This window comes from Pleurodeles waltl, chromosome 5, assembly GCF_031143425.1.
Source record: "Pleurodeles waltl isolate 20211129_DDA chromosome 5, aPleWal1.hap1.20221129, whole genome shotgun sequence".
In the NCBI taxonomy this organism is placed as follows: Eukaryota; Metazoa; Chordata; class Amphibia; order Caudata; family Salamandridae; genus Pleurodeles; species Pleurodeles waltl.
This window is the reverse complement of record NC_090444.1, coordinates 230,386,990-230,399,839: the sequence shown is the minus strand read 5'-3', so window position 1 is coordinate 230,399,839 and position 12,850 is coordinate 230,386,990. Positions and strand designations below refer to the sequence as shown.

At 48.2% G+C, this 12,850-nt stretch overlaps 1 protein-coding gene across 3 annotated transcripts in view; it reads right to left on the bottom strand.

The window, feature by feature from the left end:
• The window catches only part of UBR2 (ubiquitin protein ligase E3 component n-recognin 2), a 1,248,744-nt gene that overhangs the window by 1,162,563 nt on the left and 73,331 nt on the right, over window positions 1–12,850 (bottom strand). For all 3 annotated transcript variants that reach the window (XM_069233963.1, XM_069233965.1, XM_069233964.1), the window contains exons 5-6: window positions 2,745–2,875; window positions 15–153 (exon numbers count right to left, since the gene is read on the bottom strand). In XM_069233963.1, the coding sequence (XP_069090064.1) occupies window positions 15–153; window positions 2,745–2,875 (270 nt within the window). The remainder of the gene's footprint in view (window positions 1–14; window positions 154–2,744; window positions 2,876–12,850) is intronic.

Genomic DNA, 12,850 nt, shown 5'->3' with positions numbered 1-12,850 from the left:
ACTAATTGACTTACATCTCTGTCGACTGTAGTTGCAAAAGCAATTGCTTCCTTCTGAGAGCAGTTGACAGCTTTCTGAAGAGTGTAAATCACTTGTTCGTAAGTGTGAACCTCATCATTAAAAAGCATGCAGTAGAAGGTATCATCCTTATTGCTATGACAAAAAAAGAATACGCATGTTATTTAGACTGGAGAAAGCAATTAGAAAAGTAGTATTACAAAGTGGAAGTTGAGATATATAGGGAACTTATTGACGTCTAGCAATAAATACAGTGGACTTGTCCCACCTTTAATCTTAAGAATCACTCCTACAGTACCACATAACAGTTGATGTAAATATCCAGACAAAGACAATCACAAGTGTGATTGTTCAGTAACTTTTCCTCAGGGTTTATAAGAACCACTGTAGGAAACTACCCTCTTTCTTGGAATGGTTACCCCCATTTTTTGCCTGTTGTCAGTGTGTTTGACTGTCTACTGGGATCCTGCTAACCAGGACCCCAGTTTTTATGCTCTCTCCTGTAAAATGTACCTTTTACTTCCCACAATTGGCATACTGATCCCCTCATATAAGTCCCTAGTACATGGTACCTAGGTACCCTGGGCATTGGAGAACCAGGGGATCCCTATGGGCTGCAGCAATTATTCGGCCACCCATTGGGAGCCCATGCAAAGGGTTCTGCAGGCCTGCCATTGCAGTCTGTTTGAAATGGGTGCATGCAACCGTTTCCACTAAAGGTCACTGCACCAGGTCACTGTAAGTCATCCCTATTGTAGGCCCAGAGGGCAGGGTGCAGGTACCTGTGTGTGAGGGCCCTCCTGCAATAGCAGAAGTGCCCCAACAAACTCCAGGACCGGCTGCGTGGATCTCCCCTCATCTTGAGCTGCATGGAACCTGCATCACGGGTGGTGGTCCTCTTGGTCCTCTCTGCCAGCTGTCCAACTTTGGTGGAGGTAAGCCTCTGCCTTCCCACGCAGGACAGTACCCCTGTGCACCGCATTTTTTTTTTTTCAGCCGCCAATGCTTGTTTGAATCTCCTCCAAGGGATCTTCAGGAGACATGTTGCTCCAGCCCCCAGCACACCTTCCTGCAAAGCACAGCCTGCTGTGTGGTTCTCGGGCGGCATGGGATCCACTTCTTCTGTAGTGCTGTGTGGGCTTCTTATGCAACTCCTGTGTCCCGGTCCTGTGGGACTTCTGTGGGTGCAGCCTCTGCTCCTGTGGACTCTCTGTGACGCAGAGGGTCCCCTGTGCCTCCCCTTCCTGGGTGGAGTCCTCCTGTTACTTGCTGGTATCCAGCAGCACCACTTTTCCCCTAACCGCGAATTTGCCTTTGCCAAGCCTTGTTGGTGGAATAGCTGCAATGACACCTGTCTGCAATCTTCATTCCAGCGTGGGACATCTTCTGCATCCATCAGCAACTCTTCTCTGGTTCCAGGGCTGCAGTGTTGACCTGGTCTTCATCACTGTCTACCAACTCTTGCAACTACAGCTGGGTGGGTAGTAGCTCCTACTCCTCCTTGACTCCACTGACACTCTTGGATTTGGTCCCCTCTCTCTCCACAGGTCTTCTTTCTTCAGGAATTCAGCGCTGGGTTTCTTGCAGACTTCTCTGAGTCGTCTTCTTTTCTTCTTTTCCTCCTTTTGAGTGGTTTGGGGAAAATCCAGTGATTTACTCCTGCTTTCCTGGTCGCTGGGAGTGTTGTGTTACTTACCTCTGTGGTTTTCTAGCACACCCAGCTCCCCTCTACACATTCCACTTACCTAGGTGGGGGTCCTGTGTTCGCATTGCATTTTTTTGGTATATGGTTTGTGCTCACCCTAGGGTCACTAATGGTTATTGTTATTTGCACAGTTGTCTAACCTTTTCTATGCCTATTTCTGATTGCTAGTGTATATATTTGGTGTATTACTTACCTCCTATAGAGGACTGCCCGTCTAGTATTTTGTGGTATTGTGTGACCAAAAATAAAGTACCTTTGTTTTGGTACAACTGAGTATTTTCTTTCATGTGTGTAAGTGCTGTGTGACTACAGTGGTATTGCATGAGCTTTGCATGTCTCCTAGATAAGCCTTGGCTGCTCATCCACAGCTACCTCTAGAAAGCCTGGCTTCTAGACACTGCCTACACTTCACTAATAAGGGGTACATGGACCTTGTATAAGGTGTAAGTACCTTGGATACCCACCACACACCAGGCCAGCTTCCTACACCACTTATTGCTTCTAGAATGTTGTCACATTTTGTACTGCAACGCTCTAATTTATTGCCGAGTTCATAAAAAATGTTGTATTAAACTGCCAATATGCTTTCCACTGAAGTGCTACCACTGAGGGAAAATTCAATGGAACTGAATGTGAGAGACCCTTCAATTATGAATGCCTTTACAATAACATACTACTTCACCACGTTCACTTTGGTCACCGTGGGATAAGTAGGAAGGTAGTTCTAAGCACAAATAAATTAAAAGCAAAATTTGTGTCTTCGTGTTGTGACCTGTCCCATAAACACCAAACTGGTCATAGATAAAACTTTACGTCTCTTGAAGGTGGTATCAAGCATTCACTCACTCTAAAGCACAACACTGGTAACTGAATAACTAGCAGACAGTTGGGAACGATGTTTGATGCTGGACTATTTTAATTAAACATTGATATGTGCGAACTTTGAGATCATCATTTAATTGCCTCAAATCAAGTAAACCAAATACAATCTTACACGAGAAAAGAGCAAAATTATACTTACACACACTCCAACCCTAGAGGCAACTCATTTTCTTTCTCCCATGTTAAAATGTCTACTGCATACTGAAACATGATTGCATAAATATTATATGTCCTCGCAATCATATCCTCTGATAAATGGACAAGAGGATCCTGGAAAGATGCAACACGTTTTATGTAAGAGGGTGAACTATAAATCCAAAAATGACATTGATATTGCAGAAAAGAAGCATGCAAAGGCAAACAATAAAATTACCTCAGTTGAGAGTCGTTCACTCCTAATCCTAGGTTCTTTACCATTCACAACTAATAGGTACCAAGTCACCTGGTTATGGGGCCACAAGCTGTAAACCTAATTTGTAACTCAGCCTTTTGTTATTAACAGAACACTGTGTACTACCATTTCACTGTTTGGCCTAGAATCTTGACCAGTGAGGGAAACAAGTTGTGCAATGCAGTTACTTCATGGTTGTGTGGTTGACGGGAGATTGTTGGGAATAGTAGACAGACCTCAGCTAGTCACCGTAAGGGCAACTTATCCTAATGTTCTAGTTCTTTCATATTCCCATTTAATGGGAAGACATCTCTTCATACTTAAAGGTAAAACAGCATCAGACATAATATAACCTGACCAGGGCCATTTTTTTTAACGTAGTTTTTTTAGCCAAATTGAGGATCACAGCAACCGAAAGCATCAAAGTACAAGTTACTTTCCTTTGGTTACAACTTTTCTGGTACAGACTATATAGCTGCGGATTCCTTACCTTAGAATATTTCCCAGGTGTCAGACTGGATGCCGAAAATCTTACCAGTACCTCTGCGTGCTGCTATCAGCTATGCATCAGTGTTGTCCACGCCAGAAGTGACATATGCAGTGCCTATGTAGGGGCCACCCCAGCATGGTAACATCAGGTTTTTTTCATGACCTTTCTGTGCCAGATGCACAGGGCCACATCAGAAGGCTGAAGGACCAGTGGGCAGACAGTAAGGAACCTTATGAGCTGCAAAAGAACAATTGCAGAGCCAAGAGGTTGGAAGCATCAGTAAGAAGTCTGTGGCTAGACAGAGTCTCTACCAGATAAGATGTTACCTTTGATTCCTTACCTTAGAATAGATACCCAAGCAATACCGCCCCAGAGGTGGGTCTACGCACAGGTTCAGACCAAAATGTCTTGGATAATCAAACAGGCAAAGTGTCTGTCCTGACGGACCTGACTGTAATATTTGGTAAATATGCACAGAGATGCCCAAGTAGCAGCCTGACAGAGGGCCAGGACAGGGACTCCGTGAGCTAACACAGTGGTTACAGCCTTGGCTCTGGTGTAATGAGTCCACCTGCCCTCAGAAAGTTGCTTCTTGATCAGGGAGTAGCAGAGTTTAATGCAGGGACCAATCCACCTGGGGATGGTCTGTTTCTGCACAGCTTTCTCTTTCTTTGCTGTGGCAAACAACCCACCCAGTGCTCTCTGCTGTGATCAATGTAGAAAAACAATGCTCTTTTTGAGTCCAATCGATGGACTCCTTGAAAGGGTGGAGCAGAGCGAAGAAGGTAAAGGAATCACCATTTTTGGCAGGAACAAGGCACAGGTGCGGAGAACCAGTTTGTCTGGAATTAAATTGATGCATGGAGGGTGCACAGCCAATATGGCCAAACGAAACACAACCCTTGCAGAGTTAACAATAAAAGGTTTATCAGTACCTCAGACAAAGGTGCAGAGAGAGGATCAATATGCTTGACACTGCACCAAGCTACAAACTTGTTCCAAGAGCAGGCATATACTGTCTTTGTTGGTGGATGCATGGCTGCTGGAATGGCAAAGCAGACTTCTGAGGGGAGGTCAAAAACTCATTTTTTGGCACGTGAGCAGGTCCGGGTGAAGAACCCTGCTCCCTTGCTGCGACACAATATCCTCCCAAAGTGCCAGCCTGGTTGGGGGACCAATGCTCATGCTCAGAAGTTTGAGATACCATTCTCTCCACAACCAATCTGAAAGCACAAGGATGACTTCAGGCTGGTCGTTGCTAATCTTCTCAAGGTGTCTGGGCAAAAGTGTTATCAGCAGGAAGGCGTACAGGAGGCCGGTGATCCACTTGAGACAAAATGGGTCTCCAAGCGGGAGCCAGCTTGGAAACTCCAGCAAGCAGAAATGCTGATATTGCACATTTTTGGTGATAGCAAATAGATCTAAACAAGCTCTTCCCCAGTCCTGCAAAATAATTTGCACCACCACCAGGTGGTGATGCCATTTGTGATCCGCACAGCATCAATAGCTCAGTTTGTCTACTCTGGCATTCAGATAGCCTTACTGTACGACCAGGATTATGTACGACATTCTAGCCATGTCCAAAAATACATGGCCTCTTGGGACATGGTCTATGACCTCACTCTGCCATGCTTGGCAGCAGTGTTGTTCATGAACAACTGAACCGGCCTTCCTTTGGTGGAAGGAAGAAAGGCTCTCAAAGCCAGATCAATCGCTGTTAACTCTAACAGGTTGATACTACACCAGAGATCAGAGTCCTTGGATCTCCAGCGCCCACGCCAACCCTGAAGTGACGCATCTGTCACTACTGTGAGCTTTGGGTGGGGAATGAAGATTCTGACCCAATCGCAGTTCGTCAGCCACTGCAGATCTTTTGCAGTTTATCCGACACCTGGAAGAGGTTGGAGAGATTCCCCTGACGCTGCGCCCACTGGGACTTTAGGTCCCACTTCATAGCCCTTGTATGCCACCAGGCATGTGTCACCAGCAGAAAACAGGAGGCCATGAGGCCCAACAGCCTCAGAGTCAGTCTCACCAAAATCCATGACAGAGGCTGGAACATTGAAATCATAGTATGAATATCATGTTCTCACCTGAGGATAGGCCTGGAATAGCTCCAAAGAAATGGAGCATCAGAGAGATCCAGGGGTGACTTTGGCATGTTGATAGTGAACCCTAGCAAATGCAGGAGGTTCACAGTCTGAATGTCGGCGACAACTGCCTGGGACGATCCTGCCTTCAACAGCCAGCAGTCAAAGGGGTAGACTGGAACTCCTGACCTCGGAAGATGGGCTGCAATCACTGACATCACCTTTGTTAACACCCAAGAAGCAATAGTAAGGCCAATGGGCAGCACAACGAACTGAAAGTGCTTGTGGCCCACCATGAACCACAGGTAAAGTCTGTGGGCCGGAAGGATGCCTATGTGAAAATATGCCTCTTGCAATTCAAACGCTACCATCCAGTCTCCAGGATCTAGGGCAGGACGTGAGCCAATGTGAGTATTGTTTGCTTCTCAGGAAGTAGTTAAGAGGATGCAGGTCTAGTACAGGGAGGAGGCATCTGTTCTTTTTCAGTACCAGAAAGTAGCAGGAATAGCAATCAAGACCTACTTCTGATGTCCACACCCTCTCAATGGATCTTTTGGCCAAAAGAGCCCTCAATCTGGATGCAGAAGGGAGAGATGGTCTTCCATCAGGGAGTTTATGAATGGAAGCGCATAATCCAGTTGAACAATATGGAACACTCATATGTCGGGGTTATGGACTGCTTTCGGGGCATATGCTGCTCGATCCTGCCACGGGCCATTTGTCCGGGATGGTGTGAGGGCATGTAAGAAAATAGCTCCTTGTTGCAGTTACCCCCCACTTTCTGCCCGATACTGATGCTGACTTGACTGAGAAGTGTGATGAGACAAACCAGGCCCCAGCACCAGTGTTCTTTCACTTAAAAATGTACCATTGTTCCACAACTGGCACATCCATGGCACACAGAAAAGTCCCTTGTAAAAGGTACCAGTGGTAGCAAGGGCCCTGTGACCAGAGAAGGACCCTAAGGGCTGCAGCATGTGTTGTGCCACCCTAAGCAACCCCTCCTCTAACAGATGCACACTGCCATTGCAGATTGTGGGTGTTAGTGGGGAGAAAAAGGCAAAGTCGGCATGGCATCCCCTCAGGATGCCATGCACACAATATACTGCCTGTGGCATAGGTAATTCACCCCTCTAGCGGGCCTTACAGCCCTAAGGCAGGGTGCACTATACACAGGTAAGGGCATAGATGTATGAGCAATGTGCCCCTACAGTGTCGAAGTCTATTCTTAGACATTGTAAGTACAGCGTGGCCACATTAAGTATATGGTCTGGGAGTTTGTCAAAACGAACTCCCCAGCTCCATAATGGCTACACTGAATACTGGGAATTTTGGTATCAAACTTCTCAGAATAACAAACCCATCCTTCAATGCAGGACTGACTGGTCTGTGTCAGCCTGCCACTGAGACGAGTTTCTGACCCCCTGGGGTGAGAGCCTTTGTGCTCTCTGAGGCCAGAAACAAAGCCTGCACTGGGTGGAGGTGCTTAACACCTCCCCCCCCCCCTGCAGGAACTGTAACACCTAGCAGTGAGTCTCAAAGGCTCAGGCTCAGTGTTACAATGCCCCAGGGCACTCCATTTAGTGGAGATGCCCGCCCACTGGACACAGCCCCCACTTTTGGCGGCATGTCCAGAGGAGATAATGAGAAAAACAAGGAGGAGTCACCCACCAGTCAGGACAGCCCCTAAGGTGTCCTGAGCTGAGGTGACCCCTGCCTTAAGAAATCCTCCATCTTGAGATTAGAGGATTCCCCCAATAGGAATAGGGATGTGCCCCCCCCTCCCCTCAGGAAGGAGGCACAAAGAGGGTGTAGCCACCCTCAAGGACAGTAGCCATTGGCTACTGCCCCCGACCTAAACACACCCCTAAATTCAGTATTTAGGGGCGACCCTGAACCCTGGAAAGCAGATTCCTGCAACCTGAAGAAAGAAGAAGGACTGCCGACCTGAAAGCCCCGCAGAGACGAAGGAGACACCAACTGACTTGGGCCCAGCCCTACCGGCCTGTCTACAGACTCAGAGAACCTGCACAGCGACGCATCTGATGGGACCAGCAACCTCTGAGGACTCAGAGGACTGCCCTGCACCTAAAGGACCAAGAAACTCCCAAGAATAGCAGCACTGTTCAGAAACTACAACAACTTTGCAACTTTAAAGCAACTTTTAAAGAGGCTCCACTTCCCGCCCGAAGCGCAAGTCTTCACACACTGCACCCGACGCACCTGGCTCGAGTTTGGAGAAACCAACACCGCAGAGAGGACTCCTAGACGACTCCAACGATGTGGACTCCCTGAGACGACCCCCCTGCACTCCCACAGCGACGCCTGCAGAGAGGATCCAGAGGCTCCCCCTGACCGCGACTGCCTGGTAACAAAGGAACCAGATGTCTGGACCAAGCACCGCACCCACAGCCCCCAGGACTGAGAGGAATCACCTACTAGTGCAGGAGTGACCAGCAGACGGCCCTCATCCTAGCTGAGTCGGTGGCTGGCCCAAGAAGCCCCCCTGTGCCCTGCCTGCATCGCCTAAGTGACCCCCGGGTCCCTCCATTGCTTTCAATAGCAAACCCGACGCCTTCTCTGTCCACTGCACCCGGCCACCCCTGTGCCGCTGAGGGTGTATTTTGTGGGCTTGTGTGTGTGTGTGTCCCATTGCTCTACAAACCCCTCTGGTCTGCTCCCCGAGGACAGAGGTACTTACCTGTAAGCAGACTACGACCGGAGCACCCCTGTTCTTCATAGGCGCCTATGTGTTTTGGGCCCTCCTTTGACCTCTGCACCTGACCGGCCCTGTGTTGCTGATGCTGTGGCTTTGGGGTTGCCTTGAACCCCCAACGGTGGACTGCCTATGCCCGGGAGACTGACTGTGTAAGTGCTTTACTTACCTGAGAAACCTAACCAAACTTACCTCCTCCGGGAACTGTTGATGTTTGCGCTGTGTCCACTTTTAAAATAGCTTATTGCCATTTTAACCAAAACTGTGTGTACTACTGTTTTAAATCAAAGTTCTATACTGACCTGTGTGATGTACATTGCATTTTATGTACTTACCTCAAATCTTTAATCTTGTGGTTCTAAAATAAATTAAGAAAATATATTTTTCTACATAAAAACTATTGCCCTGGGGTTAAGCCTTTGAGTGTGTGTTCCTCATTTATTGCCTGTGTGTGCACAACAAATGCTTAACACTATCCTCTGATAAGCCTACTGTTCGACCACACTACCACAAAATAGAACATTAGTTTTATCTAATTTTGAAACTATCAACCTCGAAGGGGAACCCCTTGGACTCTGTGCACACTATCTCTCACTTTGAGATAGTACATACACAGCCAACTTCCTACAGGGCATACTAGAGAGAATTGGAGGCTGTGGATACTGGGCGGTGAACTGAGCAGATCTTCCATTAGGCCTGTGGAACCGCATCCGCTGCTTCAAAAGGCTAGGGAGCCTGTTGACTGTGATGGCTAGGCAAGTATGGACACGGCTGACCGTTCCCACCATAGCCACGGAACGGGCAAAAAGCAGAGTGTGGTTAACATGGAGTGTCTCAATAACCAGGCAGTAGCCCTGCTGTCCTTAAAGTGCTGGTGTATAGGTAACTTTGCTGCATCCCTGCCATCAGTCTGGGCTAAGATGGATTGGGTCTCCTCTGAGCCCATGGGCAGCACTTGCGTAACCGAGTCCCAAACTTGTGGAAATATCAGTCTAAGGGGCACTTGGCGTTCATGGGCTGAAGTGCAAGGCTGGCGGAAGAGAAAATCTCTTGCCAGAGGTGTTCAGCCTTCTGAATTTCTTTTCAGAGGTGTGGAAGGGAATGTACAAAGGTAAACTTTGGACGTGGAGGTCTGGATCACCAGGTTGGCCGGAGTGGGGTGCTAGGTGAGGAAAGCTGGGTCCCTAGGACTGGGGGAGTGGTAGTGGGCAATAGTCTTGTGCACAGGAAACCCTGTGCAGGGCTTGACCCATGCCCCCAGCAGGAAATCAGTGAGTGCTTCATCAGTAAAGGGGACAAGAGATTCTGTAAGTGCTTGTCACCGGTTGAAGTACCTCTTAAGATGTTTGTCGTGACTGCCACAGAGGGCAGCATAAGGTTCAAGACCTCAGGCCCCCCCTCATCACCACAGCAAATTAACCCCTTTGCCTCCATAGCCATTCTAGGAGGAGAGACGATGTCAGTGTTTGGAGAGTTTTCTAGACCACTGGCAACCATCAGTTCCTCATACCAGTTATTTTCAGGTTCTTACAGTGGGTTGGGATTACCATAAGGAGAGAGTTAAACTCACCACCACCACCTACCTGGCTGCCATACCCCTGAGGGATCGAGCTTGTGACTTTGGGCAGGTTCGCCAAGGTGTCCTGCAGGAAACAAGGTACAGGTGCTGAAGCGGGACTTGGGTGCAATCAGCTTCCCCGCAGACCCCTGGTTATTTTCCTCAATTTGGCAGCCCAGGGCCTCCTCGCGCCCTGCCTCTACTCACCCTCACCCCACCCCCCACATCTAGACAGGGTTACACGTGGCGACAGAGCTACTGTGAGGTGGTGATGGGGCCTGCACTATACAGCTTAACAGCAGAGCATCACATTGCAGCCTGGTTAGCAAGTGGCTGCTGCTGACACATGGGCAGTTTCAGGTCCAGAACAGACACGACCTGGGTGGGTGTGGAACTATGCAACAGCACCTGTTGCCTTCTGGACCGCTGTAGGCCGGCACCATCGACACACCTCTACCCGGAGACTCACCCTGGGGCAGACAAGCAAAAAGTGTCTGCTGATTTCACACACATCCCAGGGCTTTGTTGAACTAACTCTACCTCAAATCCAGAAAAGCTGTGTAAAGCCTGGGACACTCATCTTACCAAACTGCTGAGATTGAGATGGCTCCTGCACCCGCTTGGTTATCTCCTGGATCGTCTTTCCCCTCTGGAGGATGTTCTAGACTGTAACAGGCCGTGAGCCACTCAATCCTGCTGTGGCGCTTGGGGAAGATTGGGGAGCTTTCTTAGCCTGGGTCTTGTACCGCACCTGCCAGGAGCCCTGTTCAGCAGTGACCACTCTCCATGATCCACATTGCATCGGCCTTTGCTGGCTGCTGGTGTTGCCCTGGGGGAAGCGGGTCAGCTGGGGTGCTACTCTATCCTCCCAAGGCGAACACATGGCTTCACATTTGGAGATGAGGTGTGACAAACCCCCCACAGCCGAAGCCTGACCCATTCCAAAATGGACCAGTACACCAAACAAACTGCAAATAACAAGGGAACCTCAGAGGTCCCCTCTGCCCCCATCAATACCAACGCCCAACACACAGACCTGGCCATCATGCTCAAAGCATTTCAAGACTCCAGGGGAGCACTAGCGATAAAAGTGGATAAAGTCTGAGTGGATGAAGATGACAACATGACAACCCTTAAATGCCAGCTAACCAAGCTGCTAGCCACAGCTACCACACTGGAAAATAAGAGCAGAAGATGTTGAGAACCGGTCAATGAGAAACAACCTGAACTTCATCGGGTCCCCAGAGGGAGTTGAGACCTGTAGTGCGGACTGCTTGCTGGAGGAATGGTTCCGATCCTGGGCCCCCATCGGAGAAGCTGTCTTACTGCTTTGTGGTGGAGCGGGAGCATAAGACCTTGGCTAAGCGGCCGCCCCCTGGGACTCCCCCTTGCCACACGATAGTCTGCATCCTCAATCACGAAGATCAGGATGTCATTCTTCAGGAGGTTCAACATCACCAAGATCTGTGCTACCTCAACACCAAGATCATGATCTTACCAGACTACACTCAGGTGGGTCCAGCAGCAGAGATGCTTGTTTAAGGACATTAAACAGAAACTCTGGGTGCTCAATATCCAATATGTGCTCCTCTTCCTTGCCTGCCTAAAAGTCTTCTTCCAATCGTCCACCCATTTCTTTGGCACTCCCGAACAGGCATCAGAATGGGTGACAGAATATCAGGCACCCCGGCCTGCCACAGCTAGGGAGGTTGCGGATGCAGGGACAGCTGGGTCCCCGTTGGACTTGCTGCCATTGGGCAACTGGGAACCTTGGAATGATTCCGAGCCCTCTACAAGTTTCTTTATGTTCAAACATTGGACGACAGATGCTTCAATGATGAAAGTATGAGGTAGGGAGAGGGGTTAATGTGCTTTGTTCTGAATTTCTTTCCTTTTTAGGCACCTATAACGAACTTCAGGCACTGCATACATTCACCTACGCACAATCTGCTCTAGTGCACCACCAAGCTTTTCTCTCTAGGGACTGTGATGCTTCTCATAAAAGGGAGTCGTTTCACTGATTTCCAGTTGCGCCTCAAATGGTTAAGGTTTGCTGGAATGTAAATGGGTTCCTTGACTATACAGGGAGTGCAGAATTATTAGGCAAGTTGTATTTTTGAGGATTAATTTTATTATTGAACAACAACCATGTTCTCAATGAACCCAAAAAACTCATTAATATCAAAACTGAATATTTTTGGAAGTAGTTTTTAGTTTGTTTTTAGTTTTAGCTATGTTAGGGGGATATCTGTGTGTGCAGGTGACTATCACTGTGCATAATTATTAGGCAACTTAACAAAAAAAAATATATACCCATTTCAATTATTTATCATTACCAGTGAAACCAATATAACATCTCAACATTCACAAATATACATTTCTGACATTCAAAAACAAAACAAAAACAAATCAGTGACCAATATAGCCACCTTTCTTTGCAAGGACACTCAAAAGCCTGCCATCCATGGATTCTGTCAGTGTTTTGATCTGTTCACCATCAACATTGCGTGTAGCAGCAACCACAGCCTCCCAGACACTGTTCAGAGAGGTGTACTGTTTTCCCTCCTTGTAAATCTCACATTTGATGATGGACCACAGGTTCTCAATGGGGTTCAGATCAGGTGAACAAGGAGGCCATGTCATTAGATTTCCTTCTTTTATACCCTTTCTTGCCAGCCACGCTGTGGAGTACTTGGACGCATGTGATGGAGCATTGTCCTGCATGAAAATCATGTTTTTCTTGAAGGATGCAGACTTCTTCCTGTACCACTGCTTGAAGAAGGTGTCTTCCAGGAACTGGCAGTAGGACTGGGAGTTGAGCTTGACTCCATCCTCAACCCGAAAAGGCCCCACAAGCTCATCTTTGATGATACCAGCCCAAACCAGTACTCCACCTCCACCTTGCTGGCGTCTGAGTCGGACTGGAGCTCTCTGCCCTTTACCAATCCAGCCACGGGCCCATCCATCTGGCCCATCAAGACTCACTCTCATTTCATCAGT